This window comes from Rhipicephalus microplus, chromosome 7 (assembly GCF_043290135.1).
Source record: "Rhipicephalus microplus isolate Deutch F79 chromosome 7, USDA_Rmic, whole genome shotgun sequence".
NCBI classification, from domain to species: domain Eukaryota; kingdom Metazoa; phylum Arthropoda; class Arachnida; order Ixodida; family Ixodidae; genus Rhipicephalus; species Rhipicephalus microplus.
Genome location: NC_134706.1, coordinates 125,849,029 through 125,870,015, shown reverse-complemented (window position 1 = coordinate 125,870,015; position 20,987 = coordinate 125,849,029). Strand labels below are relative to the sequence as shown.

At 43.5% G+C, this 20,987-nt stretch overlaps 1 protein-coding gene across 1 annotated transcript in view; it reads right to left on the bottom strand.

Annotated features, from left to right (window-relative positions):
• LOC142767858 (guanylate cyclase 32E-like) overlaps positions 1-20,987 on the bottom strand; it is a 288,413-nt gene that overhangs the window by 54,103 nt on the left and 213,323 nt on the right. Inside the window, exons 2-3 of the mRNA XM_075870104.1 lie at positions 5,497-5,801; positions 534-717 (exon numbers count right to left, since the gene is read on the bottom strand). Coding sequence (XP_075726219.1) covers positions 534-717; positions 5,497-5,798 — 486 coding nt within the window. The 5' untranslated portion in view covers positions 5,799-5,801. The remainder of the gene's footprint in view (positions 1-533; positions 718-5,496; positions 5,802-20,987) is intronic.

The window sequence follows — 20,987 nt, the reverse complement described above, 5'->3', positions numbered from 1 at the left end:
ATATTTTCTTCTATTGTGAAGCACGTAATCGGGATCCAACGAACGCATAAGCGATAAGGGCACTGTTATAAGATATTGTCCCCTTTAATGAGAAACACCAAGCACGCTTATGCCTGAAATGCTGGTCCCGCATGAAGTTCGCGGCAATATTTTTATCCCCAGATTCCTGCACTTCATTTGATCTCGCTTATCTGCACCTATTTCTAAAGTAGTGCCAATGGGATTTAAAACCAAATACGTCCTGCTTGATTGAAGACGTTTCTTTTTCCAACAGCTGGATGTTTTTCAGTGGCTCGTAATTTTTTATTTCTATCCCTCCTTAGTGATTCTGGGTTCTATATTTTGTATTTATTATACTTGTTATATGGTGTCATCCTTCGAATTCGCCGCTGTTCCATCATGTTTCTCACATTTTCTCGCGCTTTACTTGAGTCCACATAACATTAACAGCTAAAATCGCGTATTACGTTTCAAGAAGTACAGCTGTCCACTGTGGTCATTCGGTGAGCACGAGTACACTGTTGTCCACTCACGTAAGTGATCATGGGCAGGTTCCAGGCGTCAGCGACTAGTGCCTCGGCATAGCAGTTCTCGTCCGGTCCAATGAAGGCCACGACGCCGCTCTGCCACAGGGCCGTCATCTTGCGGATGGCCGATGATGTGCCCACTTGGCCCACATTCTCCGGTCGGAAGGTCACTCGATACCCCGGAAGCAAGCTGCATTTGTAGAAAGTTGACCTTTGTGTTCATTTGTATCGCAATATACGTGGTGTAAGACATTGTGAACGAAAGAAACCAGTTAGCCACAGCGGTGGCACAGCAGCTACGTTGCTGAACTCCTCAGCCGAAAAACACGGGCTTGATCCGGGCTGTGGCAGTCGCATATCAAGGGAGGCAGAATGCCAGGAGCCTCTGTACTTCTACTTAGGCGCTGATCAAACAAACTCAAGTGGGCAAAAACTCTGAAGTACTTCACTGAGGGATGCTTCAATAACTTTCTGTGTGCTTTTTCTGTTTTTATTCTACGTCAATATAGTGTGATGCACTTGAGTTTGCTTTGTCTGCCTTTGTAAATTTGATTTCTCAGGTTTTTTTTTCCGTGCTGCTAATATTTCATTTTGTGTATTGTCTCAAATGTTCTGGATTCTTGCTGCTCGTTTTGCCTTGTATATGGTTATTATTACCACCTACTATTCTTCTGTGAATTTTTTCTAATGGTGTCATCCAATGGTAGATTCAGATTGGCCCACGAACTCTGCGCAGGAGCACTCCACTCTGCGCGCCAGGGCATAAGGGTGGCACCCGGAACCAGTTTGCGGATGAGGCAGCTCGAGGCTTCACAAATTACCGAGCTTCCTTGCACACTGCAATAGACGATCCAACGCACCTAGACCCAAACTTTGGTACAATTCTTCAGTATTACAGGGACAATAGAAAACTGTATCCAGCACCACATAAGAACCTCACAGCAATGGAATCGGTGGCATTACGCAAAATCCAAACACATACACGAACTTACACAGGCTACATGTATTCTACCCCCCAGCATACAGAGATATATGTCCGTGGTGTGGGGCTACACCAACTCTGTTTCACATCATGTGAGGGTGTACACGTCATAATGAAGTATACCACAACATGAACAACACGGAGGAACAATGGGAGGCACTGCTGTCCAGCTCGGCCATTGGTGATCAGCACTGGCTGGTCCAACGGGTAGTGATGTTGGCGGAGTCCTGGAATAGGGGCCCGACCATTTGGAATGCTCTACAGTATACGCCAATAAAGTTTTCTCTCTCTCTCTCTCTCTCTCTGGTGGAGGGCAACAGAAGGAAATCTATCAATAGAACACACGCGCTCCCTGTGGAGCAGATGGCAGGGTCATAATGAAATGCGATGTGCGCGTCTCTCTTCTTGCTCGTGTGGGCCCGCGTGGCATAGCGACGCTACTCTAGTAAAACGCTAGCTCCGACATGAGGCGCACCTTACGCAACCGGCGTCCGTTGGTGCGCCAAATGTTGGCAACGTTTGAGGTCACGGGGTGCTTGCGACTTCCGTTCGGATCTGCTGATTTTCGCGGAGTAGAAAAAGTTGCTCCGTGGAGTAGATCTCGCGACGGATGTGCTCCAGATGTGCCTATGGAACACACAGGGAGCACTCTCAACACGCTCTTGCAATACACTTGCTCGACGTGGTGTAGACGAAAGCATTAACGGAAGTGCTCCCAATCTGCCAATGGATGACACCATGATTTACTTGTGTTGTAACATAGGGTCTCGTTTTCGGTACTAATACTGTGTGACTCTCATCTGCATAAGAGTATTATGTTATTCATGCTTATTTGACTAATACACTGATTCTGAAACTGAATTTTCATAAAATAGGGCTTTTGTGAAATACAACCTCAGATATTGAAGTACCTAGCAGTGCACAAAATAATGAATTCCCCTGGATTAATTCAGCCTCTCTAGTTAGGTTAATCCGGAGGTACTTCACTCGTAACTTCAAATTATAAACTCTAGTAATAATTGGTGAGACTTCACCTGCAAAAACCACAATAAGCGTACGAGCCAAGCTGTTTTGTGGGACGACACATTCATTCGAGCGACCTGACGTTATTCCTAGTAGACCGGACTTGAATTTGAAGAGTGTTTCCTATATCTTGCCTCATCAAAACGAAGCCGCCATGGCCGGCAATCGAACCCGCGCCCTAGTGCTCAGCGGAGGTAACATCTTACCTGCTAAGCAATAGCGGTTTTTGATAAATGGATATGTATATATTGACTGCGCTTATTGAACATGCAGTGAACATTTATGCGTCACCTCAACGCCGCTTTAAACCTTGTAGTTTTCTAGTCCGTACTAAGTGAAGTTTCAAAGAAGAGCGATGAGGCGCTAGATATTACATAATTGACCCAATGGCGTCTATTAAAATGGAGGTAAGAGCTTGTGAGATCGATGTTAATGCACATCAGATGCTCGAAATTTCTGATGCCGTCGACTAAGGCATTCTTCATAAACATTTTTTTAGTTCGAGGTAAAATGATAGATTAAGGTAGGTAGGTAAGTCACAGTTTTCATGGATATAGGTAGCACAGAAAATCACCAGCAACGAAATGCCTGTCACGAGCCATAAGGCACCGCGTTCTCCCTTTTGACACTGCAGGGTAGAGTGAGCAAATATAGAAAAAGTTGTTTTGTCTCGTCTCTGAAATATGGTCTCCTGTACCACTGTTAGATAAACGCAATATATATACGGTAGTTTCGAGTTTCGAACGTGCTCATAGCACAGCCAGCTTCTCTATGGGGGTCATTTACACCCGCTGCGGTGGTAGTCATGGTGGTTGACTGCTCACCCGCACGTCACGGAATCAAATTCAGTAGCTGTGGAGAGTGAATTTTCAGTAGAAGTGAGAATGCTAAAGGCTCTTGTACTTAAAGTAAGGTGCACGTTAAAGAATCTCAAGTAGTCAAATTTCGGGAGCAATCCGATACGGCGTCTCCATGATCACATTGTGGTTTAGAGACGTTAAACGTGAATAGATGTTATTACCCGAGGTCGTGTGCTCCTGGACGCAGTAGTGCAATTTTCTTCGCGCTTCGTAACGAAAGCTCGAATTAACAGAAATGTAGCATGCCAAAACATTTTCTGAAGATAGTGTTTCAATCATCCAGGAGACCGGCTCACTGCGGCGAGGTAGCTGACCAATGGGTGAACGCACTTATGAAAGCTTTCTGAATTAGGCCCTTAATACAGGGCTTGCTGAGGACATCGAACTTTGTTCACTTTCGCTTTTTTTTACTACTCAATAGTTCAGGTGAAGTGTTCCGTATTAAGACTTTTCAAGAGTTACATGAAATTGGCTCAAGCTGTAACCATAGGCCAGCAAATGGCGCATGGTTAAACGGCAGTAAATTGCGAAGCAGGAGAAGCACAAGGGTGCCCATCAAGACACCTAAATCCTTATCATGATCTTAACTTAGTTAACTCATATAAGAGATGAAGTGAAAATTAATTAGTGACACAAAATATAGCGGTATTCTTTAAAGAGTAGCAGTAGTGTAAGAAAATCATGAAGACTCTACACCTACACGAAATACTAAGGACAGTTTATTAGTACAGTCATTAACGCATTCACCACGACAAGCATGAAAACTCTCCTGACTGCCTAGGCGGCTCATTGAGAGCCACATCAAATTATGAACAAACTTTTCACGTCTGCCAAAAAGAAACTATAGGAAAGTTTTCTCAACAGCTCACACTGGTGTTGCAGAGTTTCCACGCCGGAATTGGAATGATTCCGGAATCATTCAACCTCGGTATTTAATGTTTGAATGGTATTGAAATAGAATGGGGACACGGCTTGGCGAAATAGAATGGCAATGGAAGGAGTTGCCTTTTGCGGGGTATAGATTGGGAATGGAATTATGTCTTTTGTTCCGACAACAGAGCATGGCTTCGTCTACATGCTGTTTTTCAAACTTCAAACACTAGCAAGTCAGAACCTCAAATATAACAATGAAGCGGTACTTTTAAAATGGCTTTATTGATTACAAGCAAGGTACACTTATACGCAACACGCCTATTAGAATTTTCTCCTTATATGTTTATATACGAAATACATAAAATTGTCACTATAGACTGTCGTTCTCCGCAGTTTGGCTCTATTCTCCACGTAACATCGGTTCTTATGCTATTGGCGTATGTCATGCGAACCATGGTGGTGCCATACATACCCCCTTCTCCTCTTAAACCGTGTGATATTTTTTCCTTCTGCCGCCTGCTATCTCAGTCGCCGTCACTGGTTCGGGCACATACCCTAAAAAGCGCTTCTGTAGTTTGTAATGCGTATATTGACCTTGGCGCCATGCTTTTGTTCACGGCATGTTTTCGTTTATCAGCTGGCGCACCATCACACCTCATACCACGCCTCCCCACTTTCTTGCAATACTGCAGCTAAAAATATCAAAATGCTCTTCCAACGTTGAGAAATTACAGGAATGAAATTGAACTGTACGCTCATTAGGGGAGTCAGAATGGGCCATTTTACTGTTCCGATGAATTGAAAGGAATAGAAATGCGTCAAGTGATGAAATCGGAATAGAACAGAGGCGCCAATCAGGCCACACTGGTTCACACCGTTGTTTTTTTCGCCGTTTTGTTTCTTTCGTAATGGGTATTTTTTTAAAGTTCACTTACAAAAAAAAATAACGTGCAGTTCTGAGTGATTTGATTATCACAGACATTACCCCGGCGCTTTTCCGAATTCTTTTCAGAACTTTTCAGCAATAATAAACGTAAGCTTATCGGCTGCTATCTCGATATTTCTGAAGTATTACTGCGTTCTAACGACTGAAAACAATGGGTGCGATGACAGGCACGCTTTTGCCTGATAGTCAGGAACCCGCAATTCGTTTTCTTAACATATGACAAACTTCCACGTCATGTTGTACACATGTTTTATCTTCGACAAATGCAGTGCACCTATTCTTTACCTGTCATCTCTATTGATGTGGGATACTGCCAAAGGCACAGCACCGGATACCATTTTTCCGAGCATCCGGCTGTTGTTGAAAGTACCGAGGAAAGCGATTGCCACCTCTGGCCGGTCGTCGGTCACATTCTCCTGGGACTCGGACTTGTTGCAGGGCAGAAGGAAGCCCAGACTGCTCGCCGTGCTCGTGGGCAATGCGTCGGGGCTGCTCAGCACTCCCCAAGCGAGACAAGCAGCGGGAAGCAGCAGCGTTATCTTCACAAGCAGTAGCAGCAGCAGCACCACTGGATGATGGTGCGCCATGCACTGGAAAAAATACAATGGCATGAGTGCATCGAAAGATATTGATACCGAAAAAGTCGCATACTTTTTCTCGTAAAGGAAACACTGAGTAGTATGCGCATCAACTATTGGTTGGCTTCGTGCTTTGTAAAACGATGCTCTTTATTCATCAGCGTAGACGTTCACAGTTGTTTTTTGTACATTATCAACTTCAAGCTACAAGGTCTGCAGACCCATTGATTTTACAGACCATAAGTGTCGGCTTGCCGGCGCTTGAGTCTCGTTTAAGCTTCGCGAGCTCACAACTCCGGTTGTTTCCGGCACTGCTGTGCTGCAGCCACTTTGCGACTCCTAAGCTCAGCTGCACTCATGCTCACGTCTCAATTTGTACTACTGCGTTGTGTCTGTGAGAGAGAGACGATTCAATGCTTTACTTATACAGTGCAGTGCAGTGTCTCCAGCAGTCTCCACTCATACCAGAGCATGGCGCTCAGCTGTGTCTCAACTGGGAGAGGGCAACAAGTGCCTTTTTCTTCCTCGACAATCACTATATGTATACCAGAGCATTTACTGAAGTGGAGCGACGCGAGCGCTCTACTACAGAGAAATCTAGTGGGTGCTAGGAGTACTAGCGGTGGTACGGCGCGACGGTGTACAGACCTCGTTTATAAGTTACTTTGCATCTATGACTACGACTGGACTGGACAGTTGCGCGAGTGGTTCCATCTTGGGGCCTTCGCAATCGAGCTGACCGCAATGGCATGGCGTTTCTCCGCACTTACAGCCCCTGGTCATCACTAAAGGTTCAGTGACCCCACCGTTGTTTAGCCAATATCGGTTGCTGCTGCTGAGAAGGACGTGAGCAAGCACGCTCGCGTCTACTTTAGGGCATCCGCTAATCGCAGTCGCGAACGCAACGACTACACGACAAAGTCGCAGGGACAACAAGGCGGTCTATTTGGAGGTGAACAGACCCATCGGGAAGGCCGCTAGAGCGCCTTCCCACTCCGGTCGTGCAAAAACTCGCAGGTTTCCTCGATCGTTCGCTGGAAACGACACGAAGTCGAAAGTCAAAAGTCGCCTTTTTTATTCTTGTAAGTCGGTTTATTTACCCGACCCCGCACCCTTTTCAAACACTTCCTGTACTTAACGTGTTTTGAAGCCCTTCAAACCCGGATTATGATGTACAATTGACGTATGCATACAATAATTTGTACACCATAATTGCAAGGCACTGAGTATAACATTGCAGAAAAGAAAACATAGTAGCATGTTATTTCATGTTAATTCACTAGTTAATTCTACTTGGAAAGTAATTGAATACTTGATTGTTCTGTAATTATTCGTTGTTTTATTTTGACATAAAACAATAAAAGCAGAGACTAGGAATGAAAGCAGTTTTTGGTTACATTTTTTTCGGGAAAAGAAAACCAATACTTTGACGTTAGTGCTTGAACGCACCTCGTCAAACTATCTATCGAACACCATATCGCCTTGACCAGATTGACTGGCTATGGTAAAACGCACTTCTCCAAGCTCAAGTGAAACTTTTGAGTCACTTCTCAAAAGTTTCAATTCATTTATACAGTGATATATATTGCCCTCTTTTGACATAAACTTGAAACAACTATAGCATACTCAAGTAGCATACGCAAACTTAACCACCACCACTAAAGAAGTGTTTCTGCCTCCATGATGGGTCCTCCTTTAACCAAGTGAAGGTGTCTTGTGCCATCGCGTGGCGCAATGTTATGTGATTTCACACTGACAACATGATGACGTGACTAATTTTTCAAGTTTCATGAGGAATCGAATGCTTTTTTTTCTAACGAGCTACGTTAGCTTTGTCTAATATATGCCGCCTTCGCAGGATGCAATGTAAATGAGCAATATATTGGAACCAATATATTGACATTGCGTCGCGTCTTGGTCGGTTCAGCCCCATCTAGCCTTAGCAAACACTGGGTTGATGAAGAATTTCTTAACTTCTGATTGCTTGCCTTTAAACAGCTAATAAAATCAGATTCGTAAGGAACACGATGAAGACAGGTAATGACGCCTAAACTTTCACTGGAGCTGCATTTATTATTGAATAATTTCTGGTATTTTCACATTCTCATCTTCCCCTCAACTTCTGCATTGTTGATTTTTTTGGCACCTTGGTGGTCATATGTTGAAACCAATGTGCGTGTAAGCTGTGTAATTTGGGAAGAAGGCAGTGCACAGTCTATCAAGTCTCTGTTTTAGAATGCTATTCTCGCGCACCACACCCAAACGCAGAAATATCAATGAAATTCAGAAAAAGGTAAATATGGAGCTCGAGTGATGTGAAGCTTAAAAAAGTCACAACTTTTTTGTAAATGTCTCTCCACCGCGCATTGTCTTCTTGTATTTTGTTTTCTACTTCCATTTCTGTTTTGGCCCGCTGCTTGAAGTAATTATTATATAATGTGGGTCGGCGACCATACACGACTGCAGCTCCAAGCAACCGCTTTATTCCATAAATAGAAATCATTGTGCATTCAGGGCTAGGGGGTCTTCAAGTGAAGGAGTTTAGAACAATGTCGCTGTTGTGGGCGTTCATTTTTTCTTACAACAAAGCAGCTAAGGGCGAAGCCTTCCGTGTGTCGTCCATAAGAAACGATTATTATGAACCGACAAGAGCTGAATCACCACCAAAACACTCGACACAGATAGTTACTCAAAGAAGCTGGAACGCGCAGCCACAAATCGGTGTTCGTCACTCTTACGTTTCCTCTTCGCCTCCTAGTGGAACAGTACACTTACTTGGGGGATTTGCCCAACTTCTGTAGCACGCAAGCATTAGAAGAGTTTTACTGCCGACATGTCATGGTCAGGGTTTCCCTCAGGCGCAAAAAAAAGAAAACAAAGAGCTACAAAGACACAGACTAAACTAACACGTCTTCAGACTTCTCAGCCTGCATGCGAAATAAATAGGTATAGCGAGAAAGAAGAAGACGACGAGTTCTTGCTTCTGTGCGCTAGATAAAAGTTCATGTTCTGCCGGCGTTTCCTTGATCGTCGAAGTCATCGCTGGTTCATAATTAATCGTCGTAAGACATTTGGTGGAAGTGTAAGAGATATTCACATGAACAGGTAACTTTGTAAGCGTGACGATGCTCTGTCATATTCGGACACGAACTTTATTTTAAAATGGTCTCAGTACGGGTAAGTGCCATGACTTAATTACAGAGAACTTTCCTGCATTATTATTATTATGTAGTGTAACCTTAATAAGGAAAAAAACAATTCAATTTTGGTTTGGTATTCTGAAAGAAATCACACGCTAAGTAATTTTAAAGAAGTATTTAAGCCAGTTGCGATGTTGAACATATCACTAGCGAAGCCGGCCGGCGAATGGATAAACGCAGTTGATTTTTGTTAATTCGTTCCGGGATTCTATATGCTGCTCCAAAGCGAATCACAAAATATATAGAAAATATAGCACAACACGCTAACAAAAAAAAAAGCCAGGGCACCGTTCAGAATTATAACGTAGTTAAGCACCAAATTGCAGAAAACACTGCTTTGGCCACAACAGCGGACAGCCCCGCCGCAGTGGTCTAGTGGCTAAGGTACTCGGCTGCTGACCCGCAGGTCGCGGGTTCGAATCCCGGCTGCGGCGGCTGCATTTCCGATGGAGGCGGAAATGTTGTAGGCCCGTGTGCTCAGATTTGGGTGCACGTTAAAGAACCCCAGGTGCTCAAAATTTCCGGAGCCCTCCACTACGGCGTCTCTCATAATTATATAGTGGTTTTGGGACGTTAAACCCCACATATCAATCAATCACAACAGCGGACAGCATGTCTGTAAAATGAGGCAAAGCTTCATAATCGAGTACTATGATCAACTGTGTCTGGGGATTAGAGAAGGCGGAAATAAAAGCTACAACTTATGAGGAAAAAGCTTCAACCTAAGTGCTAGAAGCACCAAAAAAAGATATGTTGCTAGAAAACTATTACGGGAAGAAAAGTTATAGACTTGTACAAGTGAAAAATAAATGTGGAGCTTTCACACAATAGCTAAAGGCAGTAGAAAATATTTTGAAATCAAGTAAGATAACTCGTAGCATCGACGAAACAATGCATGATGTTTACAATGCTTCGGCACAAATACATAATTTCAGCAGACGACGCTTCTACTAAAATGGGGAGGCTGTTAAGAGTAACTGGTTAAAAAAAGCCAACATATTTTGATCTCCACCAGAGCAAGTGACGGCTAAATATGAGAGATAGAGATTTTCAAACTAGTAATATACCAAAGAAACGCAGATGTAAGTGTCCCCAAGCGGGACAGCTTCAGGTCATTAATTTATTTCTGAAACAGCTAGTCAAACATCTCGCTAGTACTACACTACAAAGAGGGTGATCAATATAAATCATTTTTGAATTATTATATCAAAGCAGGGTCATTGCTTTCTGCAAAAGTGAATGCATGCGATCTGAAAAAAGTCGCCAGCCTAGCTGCAGTCTCGTAGTTCATGTGCATAAAACGATGACAACTTATATAAAAATAAAATCTTTTGAAAAGGGTTGAAGAAGTATATGCTTGTCGTGTATAAACTGGTCAGACCAAGTGACTATAAAGATGATTTAGTTGCACTTATTCAGCGCACATAGAGTTTATTACCTCAAAAGAGCCTTTTGCGGACAGCTTTCTTGTCATTTCTTTTTTTTTTGTGTGTGGGGGGGAGGGGGGGTTAGGGTTGCTCCTATTGTTGTGCAACAGGGGATTGCGACGGGATATTTTTAGGCACGAGGCATGTGTTCAAGACGAGGCCACGGATGACGGCCTTGTGGGGATATCCTAGACAAATGGGTCAAGACATGCTCACGCGCGGGAATAAACGAAACGGAACAAATAAAGATGATGAACACTAAAAAAACAATAGCACAATAAATTACGAACACAGCGAACCGAAGTAGAAACGGAGAGGCACCAGTCTGTGGTATGCTTCCCTTTTTTCTGTTCTTTCCTTTTTTGTACGATCAACTTGCATTGTTCCTAAAAAGCCAACTAGCCCAGCATTTCGTTCTACTAAATAATGACCACAAGACGCTATTTCTTTGGCGCGTAATATTTCTGCGGTTCTCTTACGTCTTTTTTTTAATTTGTGTAATCGTTGTTGGCTAATACATAGGAACAGGAGGAGGAGGAAAGAACTTTATTCAGAGTCCGGCGAGTAGATGGAGTGGGCGAATGGCCCCACCTAGGTTACGGCCAGGAGTCCTTGAATCCTTGAATGAGTAGAATTATTACTGTATGACGACCATTAAAACACAGGAAGTCACGTTAAAATATTCGCCATGCCCATGCATTATTGGTGGCGTGCCGGGGAGTCAAAGATGGCTTCGGGAGGACGATCAACACGTGCACTCGCAAGGAAAAGATAGCACGCATGGACGTACGCCTCGTGCTGCTTTCACCGGATAAACTCTTGAACGTCAAATGAATGTATATCGTAACAAAGTACTTTCCCAAATGATATCAACTGCTAAATGTCCGCCACCTCATTTTTTCCCGCACAGCGAAGGGTGGTAGAGACAGCTTATTGACCATGCATTGACGACGCGTTGCATAATCCTGCGCGTGCCACAGGAAACAGCGCGAACTCGAACTGACGTATGAAATGAACGGCAGTGTGAGATAATTTGTGCCGAGCCTGCCTGACGCATTCGCCGCTGTAGTGGGCCATAGCGAATAGCGCGCCGTCGCAGCTGCGCGGTGAGTGAATATTTGACGTAGCGATTGTTTGTAAACATATTACGCCGTATATTCATTACTTGGGCTGTAAGCAGCATGGAGTTGTTTTTTAAACAAAACATAAACATTTAACTTCCCATTAATAGCGCTTGTGAGACGGCCATGATCAGACTCTAACAGTGTGCAATTCACTGCAGTCGAATGTTGCAGGTTAAATCAGCACGATCGCCACAAGGATATCAAAACTAGTGCATGCGTATGCTTTCCGCAACGTCAAAATTCTAAACATTTGTCGAACAACAACGTAATTCGGGTGATCCCGACGATGTGCAGGAGAACTCAGCCGAGAGTCGGAGACAATTGTTGTAACTGCATGTTTCCTTGCTCCACTGTAATTGGGCTACATACAATGAACAAAAAATCTATCTTTTTATTTTGCGGTCGCTAAAGGATAGTATACGAAACATGCAGTCAAAGGGGCTTACGAGCATGGAAAAAACAATAATGCATGAGTGAACGTGAAGTGACACTCACTGCTCGTCATTTAGCAGCAGATCGTTCATCGTTGCTTTCACTCTCGGTGATTTTTACGTTCAGTTAAAATACCTTGACGTCAAGATGGGTTTTTGAACACCACTGCTGAGAGTAGTCTGAGGAATTCTCTCCGCTGAACGACTTCGATTACACCGACAACGTGTCACTCACAACGCAGAACACTAACACGACGTGAGTCACCACGTTCTTCTGGCCTCTGAGAAAAATATGGGCAGACACCCGGCAAGAAGCGAATTGCCTAAGGCGCATGTGCTGACATCTGTCAAAGAACATAAAAATCAAGCGGTGCAGCGTTGACCAAGGCTTGGTAGAGCAAGTTGCGAGCCTAAGTACTTTCCGCATGTAATGAATGTTATGGGATTCATGCACTACGAGCTATACGCAGTAAGACAAGGGGAGTTGGCACTGCGAAGTTCTGACGATAACAATTTACTATTCAACAATCTCGCGAAGCATATATGTGTACTCTGTGTGCTATGATATAACGCGCGAGTTGCCACATATTTTCATGAAATATTTGAGTACCGCAAAAACTTATCGGATTTATTGCGTGTCGGATGGTCTGGTATATTAACTTATCTCGTTTGTGTTGGTTTCTTGCTGACGCGTTAACACTGAGGCTAGCGCCACCAAGCAACTGCTTGGTTGCGCCAACCTCTGTGACTTACCCCTGGTGACTTACCCCCGTATTCGCAAACACTCCTTCCGTCAAGGGCTCTCCTCGACTGGAAAAAGTTCAGGCCACCAAGTCACTGCACATTGGCAATAATCTGCAGCAATTCTTGAGAAGCACAGCGTCAATTTCGGTCGAGCAGTGGCGCAATGCTCAACTCAGTCAAGGGAAGGAAGGAATTTGAATCAAGGAGCATTTCTGAGTGCGGGGATTAACCTCCAATAAACTTTTCCTTGAATTTGTTGGTCCCTAAAAAACCAAGAACGTTACGCGCAGCGAGTTTAACATGGCAAACTTTTCGAGTCAGATAGTGCGCAAAGTGCATGCTTCTGCTACTATTTTTTAGTAAGCATCAAATTCGTTGCAATTTTGATTGGAGATTACGTCCCCAATACTCGTTTCTGTAAGTTATTTCTTCAGAAAAAATATCTTTGTATTTATGATTAACATGCGAGGTTTTCTTCCCCAATTCAAAAGAGTGCGCGCGTGCCGCTCCTTTAGTCCGGCCGTGGAGGCAGCTACATGCTACTACTACTACTACTACTACTACTACTACTACTACTACTACTACTACTACTACTACTACTACTACTACTACTACTACGTACATTGCAGACGCACAACCCACGGCTTAAGGAGCTTCCCCCCTATAAACTCGTAGGAGAAGGACGCACATTGAGCACTATCTGACAAGAAAACGTTGCCACGTTCAACTCGCTTGGCGTAACCTCAATGGTTTTAGCAAGATTTAGTGAGGGTTGGGCCACAGTCCCATAAACTAGTGGCGGTGAAAGGTGGGAACTAGACACGAAGCGCAGGCCGTAAGAGAGCGCGCGCATGCCGCAGCTCTAGTCCGGCCGTGCCACCTCTCGTTTAATCCTGGGAATGTCTGCTGGATGGCGGTAGTTCTATATGATGAATATATGATGAAAATTTGTGAGATGGTGGTATTTGGAGTGTTCACTAGATGGGCGGATGAATGGACAGACGAACGGACGGACGCACAGACATACAGATGCACGGACGCAAGGACGGACGGTTGCACGGATGGACGCATGGACAGATACACGGACGCACAGAGGGACGGTTGCGTGGACGGAGACACAGAAGAACGGACGAACAGACAGATGTACGCACGGACGGTCGCACAGACGGATGCACGGACTGACGGAAGCAAGAACAAACGGACGGACCAAGGCGCGAACGGACTGACGGGCGCTTCACCCCACTCATCATTATGCGCTTCGTGGATATGCTGTGCTTTCTTTTGTCACCGCGTTTCTTACTAACACCAGTCTAAAAAGAGTACTGGCATTCTTACTGTGCTGTCATTTTCTCCTGTCTGCGATGTCTGAATTTTTTTTCCTCACTCTGATTAGATGATTCGATATATGAGGTCTAACGGCCAAAAACCGCCATATCATTATGAGAGACGTCGTAGTTAGGCCTCCAAAATTTCGACCACCTGGGGTTCTTTAACGTGCACTCATATCTGAGCACACGGGCCTACAGCGTTTTCGCCTCCGTCGAAAACGCCGCCGTCGCTGCCGGGAATCGATCCCGCGATGTTCGGGTTAGTAGCCGAGTACCTCAGCCACTAGACAACCGCGGCGGGGCTTCTCACTCTGGACAATGTCATTTTAGATGTTCCCATAAGGCCCACTCTCGCTTTATATAGTTTTTGAACGATGCCTATTTCTGTGGGAGCTGTCAGCACCATTTCATTCGTAGAACAGATTCCTTGCTGTTGTTCTGCAGCGTGCACGTGGTAACTGGAAAGCTTCACCAAACATTCAAACCTCATTATGCACAGGGGCCAGCTATTTAGAGTACTGGCGCTATGGTTTTTTTTCTTGAACTGCAGCTTTGGTTAGCAGCCAGTATAATATATCACCGGCTTAATTAATTCTTACGTTCACGCGCAATGGCGGCAAAAAGAAAGAAAAAAAGAAGCACACTATTTCTTCAATCAACTTTTCCGTCTGCTACTTTGAATTTTCCGTTTCGAAATGCCGTTGAACGATTGCGAGAATCCTGGTGTAAAACGTGGCATTGAAATTTCGGTTTAGCAATTCAGCCCCCATCAAAAAGCAGTTAACTGTTCATGCACTTGACGCCTAGTGACAGCTATTGATGAGACTTATCAGCCCCGTAGACAAATGTCCTCACAGGCTTAATGATGTCCGTAAAAAAGTCAAACTTCCATGGCGTTCCTACCATTCGCCTGAAGTTGTTCTTTTTCTCCTTACCACAATGAGCCTTGGGTTCCACGAAAACCATGAAATAACTACACCAAGAAGGAAAAGTCCGAGAAAAAAAATCACTGACCACTTGTGAAGCTTTTGTTCCTGCGATGTTGCAATAATTTTCTTGCAATGACGGTTTGCGAAACCCCGAACTCAACACAATCTTGAAATGTTTTTTGGCCTTTGTTTTGTGCGTGCTTATCAGTGGTAACTTATGATGTCTTTCTCACCTCTGAAAAGACTGAAAATTCACAATTCAGTGCTGTGGAATGCAATACGCATACATGCAAGCCTTTTTACTCTAATGTTGTCTTCCACTGGAAATGCTGTACTCACTGGTTTAAGATGCTAGCTGCGTCAGTTGGAATTGTATTCTTGATACAGTTTCAGCGCTTAGCAAAAGTAGGAAAAACAGATACAGAAAAACAGTAACTATGATTCAGCAGCTGTTTTAAAATCACCGTTTTATTGTTTATTTTTATTCCTATTCCAATTAGGCGCTGTAGGTGGATCAAACTTTGCGGATGTTACACTTGATTAAGGAGGTGCGGAAGTGGTCTTCCGTGAAAAATGACAATTATTTAGTCCGCGTATTCAAATCGCCCTTAAAAGGCGATTCCATGTCTGATGTGTGCGTTAAAGGAAACCAAAACTGATATTTATGGTGCCCGTTTTCTTGAGTGCAACGAAAAGCTTACCGGTCTGAGCTTGTAATCACGGAATGGTAATGCGAAAACACCCTAGAACATTTATATTGAGAATTTCTTGAATTGCGGCAAATATACAGTCTTAAAAAGACATGCTGCAAAGAGAGGAGGTGATTGTGATAGCGATGATTTGCCAGTGTAACGCCAGCAGAGATGAAAAGTGAAGACCTAAGTAAAAGCACGTAATGTTGTGTTTGTCAAGCCTGCAGTCTCGCCACGACTGCTTTATAGCGTGCTAAATTATTATACAAGAGCTACAGCGATTTCCAGAGGCTTCTTATGCAAGGACTTTTGGTCGTGCACAAATTTTTTTTTTTACTTTAGCCAAGTCAATCTAAGCCAAGTCTTCGAAAACGAAACGCGTGCCTTTACAAGTGATCGACATGTCACGCATAGAATTTTACGTGCGGCAGTACTTGGTCGGCTTCGATATGCCATCGCTGGAGAAATTGTGCGATTTAGAGGAACGAATTTTGTGGCTCGCGTGCGAGCGTAAAATTTGGGCTCGTATCAAGTAGCGCCAGAGCGAAATGTTTTGACAGACGTCAGCGGTAGCGACGAATTCGACAGACCGCCACCATCGCCACCACCAGCAGCCCTCATCAAGCAATTCTCCACAGAGCAGTAGGCCGACGGCTTCTCGCGCGCCGCGGCGATCGCATTCAAAAGCTCGCGTGCTTCTTGAACGTGCCCGACGCGACAGGAATCGAGCTACTCTGGAAACGCCACGCGGCCACGCGCATACGCAACTGCACCCGTTTCCCTGAGGAGGCAACGAAAGCAGTGCCACTCTTCATGCTGCATACTTCTTTCACCTTTTAAGCCACAAGAAAACAAACACAAATGAATAATAACATACATCTTCGAAATTGAAGCTCTTGTTCTGGTGCGCTTTAAATAATCATGGCAAAGTTATTAGGACTTCATATTAGTGTCTCAATTGCTAGGGCGCTGAGGGCGCGACATGCCAGTTTTGGTTACTTTTGAACACGATTTAAAAACATAAATCCTACTCATATCGCGAAAAGTATGCTGTCGCCGGTCACCATAATTCATGCTCTTTTCTTTTCCACCGCAATCTAATCACCCGTGCAAGCCACTTGTGGGTCTCTTTAGGCATCAGCGATGCATCGGAACAAAGAGGCAGGATTCATGGTCAAGCCCAGTTAAGCTGTTTTTTTTTCTTCTGTTTTGAAATATGCCCGTGTTTTAGTGGCAGGCTAGGTGCCATTTGAAATTCCATTGTGCTTCTCATTTATCATCTTCTGATGAATACATCGGGTACGTGCTTGTAATATTTTTCTGCTACGATGGGTGTCTGTGCGTGGCCCCCTTCTCCGTTGCTGTTTTCGGAAAAGCCTTCGGCAAGTGCGCGTTTTGTCTTGCTGTAGTGATTTCTCTCAGCTAGCATTCAAAGATGTCAGTGGTACTTGTCCGGCTAATCTCGCCTTACTTTCTAATCCTGTGTGCACTGTGTGCACTGCACACAATACTATTCAAAACGAAACAGTCTGCTTGACTGGTCAGTAAGCAATCTCCAAACTGCTGTGTGCAAAAAGGATGTTTATTTATTTTTATTTACACTTCGCCTACATCGCCGTAAGGCATTACGTAGGGGAGGTACACCTAAGTAATTTCACTACAGAGTATGCAATTGATACAATAACTACAACAAATGCGACAACACTCAAGATATCTTAGGAGAAAAAACAGTCAAGTAAGGGTGAGGGACACAAATTACTAACAACGTCCCAGTTACGCATTTGTAAACACCCACACTCTTCGAAACAAAAAACCATTCTTTGTGGCAGTGATATTGGAGGCATCGTTACGTGGAAGAAAAAGACGATTCATTATCAATTTCATTGATGATACCATGCGGTAGACGGTTGCATTCCTGTATTACTTTTACGAAAAAAATAACTACCAAAAGAGTGGGTTTCGTAGGGGTATCCTAACATTTTTCGTCAATGGTCTCGTGAATTTGAGACGTACGTAGGTGCAAACTGTTAATCAACAGGGTTAATGGCATTTCCATTGTAATAAATACAATGAAGAAATTTCAGCCGCAGTTTCTGCCTTCTTACCACCACTGGCTCCCATTTCAATGTTTGTTTAATTTCTGTGATGCTTGCAAAGAAATTATAGTTGCTGCTAACAAGTCCAGCTGCTTGGTTTTGAACTTTTTCTAGTGTGTCAATCAAGTATTGCTGATAGGCATCATATATTACACAAGCATAATCTAGAATAGGTCTCACACACATGAGATAAAGGGTTTGTTTCACGGTCTGTGAAGCTTGGTTTAAATTTCTGCGTATAAAATACAGCATCCGGCCTGCCTTTGCCACGATTATATCAATGTGTTTATCCCACTTGAAATTGTCGAAAAATAGACCTCCAAGTACTTATTATAGAATATATTGCTAATAATTGAGTTATTTATATTGTATGTTGTGTCTAGTTTACAAATACGGTTGGTGAGTGATACATAGCAACAATTACGGACGTTTAGACTCATTTTTCATTACTGACACCACGATGATATTAGGCACAACTCATGCTGCAGAATTTCGCCATTTTTGTGCAATTTAATCTCTCTAAACACTACTCAATCATATGCGAATAGGTTATTAAAAAGGTAATAAGATCAACTATGCTATTAATATAAATCAAGAAAAGCAAAGGTCCGAATACGCTCCACTTTGGTGCACCAGACGTGACAGTTACTGCAGGTGATTTTGAGCCGTTGAGCACTACGCTCTGCTGTCGATCGTTTAAGTAGTTCTTTATTCAAGTGATAACTTTAAAGTTCATGTTTACAGAGAGCATTGCAAATTCTAACACCTGGGATGGTACCAAAGGCTTTACATAAATCGAGGAACACAGCATCTACTTGAGTGCTACTGTCTATATATTGTGCGATGTAATGTTGAAATTCGACTAGTTGAGTTACGCATGAACGTTCATTTCTGAAACCATGCTTATATGGCGTGAGGAAGTTGATTGACTCGAGGTATTTACCTGTTTCACTACATATGATAAGCTCGAATGACCTACAGCTAATTTTCAGCGAGATGAGCCTGTAATTTTCGACGAGCCTCTGTCACCTGATTTATGATCCGGGATGACGTTTGCAACTTTCTAGTCATGTCAGACAACTCCAGTATTTAGTGTAGTTTTCGATATAACGCATACGTACTTTGCAATGACGCTGTGACAGTTTTTAGGAACAAATTGTGATAGACCATCTGGTCCAACTGCTCCAGTTATATCTATCTGCCGTTATAAGCAGTCAACACCAGTAATGTCAACCTACACGTCTTCGAAGGCTGCGTGACTGGAAATGCCTCCACATCGATAGGCGCGCTTTGAGTAAAAACTGATTGTATATATTTGTTGAAGGCTGCAGATTTTTCTTCATAGGAGCAAGAAGTATCACTCTCCACTGTCGAACCAAGAACGGTCTTTTCGTTTTTTCTGGTTTGTGTCACATACTTCCAGAACTCTTTTGAATTTTGCTTTAACCAGTCAGTTATCTGGGCAAAAACGTATCTTTCTTGTTTTGATTGCTGATTTCACTGAAAAAAAGGGACACGGGAACACCGCGCGAAGTATCAACTTGGAAATCTAGTGAAGCAACAAATGTACACATTTGGTTTAATAAACAAGTGCTAATAACGAAGTCGTAAGCCGAGAAAGCGTATGTCGCTCATAGGCTTACATAAATAGCGATTATAAGGTAAGTAGCGATGCCGAAGTTTCGACTCCACATGACTTGACCGTTTTGTTAATGAAATATGGTTGTTTTTTATAAGAGAAACAAATAAATGAACAAACTTTTGTCGTCATTCAGAAATCCATTCATCATTTATTATTTTTTTTTATTTTGCTTCAACAAAAAAATGAGGTTGAATCTGAACCTCGTGGCACGGTTTCATTTGTGGCCAAGTATACGTGACAGAAACGCCCCCAATGACCGAAGAAACTCAGCCATAGTCGCCACTGGTCACTAAACGCAAAGAAGAGAACGCACTTAATGCACGAGCCTGTTAAGACATAACCATAAGCGTCCTTACTCAGCGGCACGCGTGGTTGAAAATCAAGATGAATTCAACGTTTGTCAATATTTTCACTCGTCCTCATTTGCCTGACTACCAAAGGGACCAGTCACGCGAGGACTCGCGTAAGGATGATACGCATCGACAAGTTCTACTTCGCTAAACATCTTAGTTCTACTTCCCTTGGCAACACACTCAGTTTTAAGGGTATACTCTGTGTGCAATTGATAGCGATCATATCAAGTGTGATCATAACGAATGCTTACGTATCATGCCTTAGCATATATAGATCCCCACTTATTCACTGGCAAGCTGTATTACCGCCCTCGAATCCTACCCATCGTCCACATCATCATAATCGTCACAATCACTCCCCTTACTGGACCTACTGTAGAGCAAATGTCTCTCTCATGTTCAACCGAAGAACCCAGTCTAGTTCTTGCTGTGTCCACGTCATACCCGCCATCTCCTCAATATAATTCTCCATTCGTACTTTCTCTTTCTCACACGTTTGCTTTCACATGGAATCTAGACTGCTACATTTATTGACCAGTGGTTGTCTTGCCTACAGGATAAATGCCCAGCCTATGCCAATTTTTTGCTGATTTACGAATAAGCTGTACTTAAACCCCGTTTGTTCCTTCACCCACTCTGCTCTCATCTCGGCTCATAAGGCTATAACCACAAGTTTCTGTTTCATTGGTCACTGCATCATTCTCGACTGAAATTGAAGTCTTTTCGTAAACCTTCACAGAGCACAAAATCATATGGCATTGGCCAACCCGGCCTTCAACGTGTGCGGCTCCGACAGCGTGGTTGAGTTTCTTTGAGAAACAGATTTGAATGACAAAATTACACTGTTTACGCGCGATATCGGTAGGTAGTGCTTAGATGGGGCCGCAGTCGCGAATTTGTTTGGGCACCTAGGGTCATCACAGACTCTTCTTTTTTTGCCCCATGTCTTTCTAGTACTTCTCTTTCTCTCTTTGTCTCTCTATACACACAATGGGCCGAAGGCAAACCCCCAGGAGTGGTAATGCTGAAGTGTGCAGGCCTCCGATTTGAAGTGTATGAAGCAATGTAAAACGTGAAATACAAAACAGTGCAGGGAATACACACACACACACACACACACACACACACACACACACACACACACACACACACACACTAGGTGTGTGTGTGTGTGTGTGTGTGTGTGTGTGTGTGTGTGTGTGTGAAGGACGTCTTTGATTCCCTATACGTAT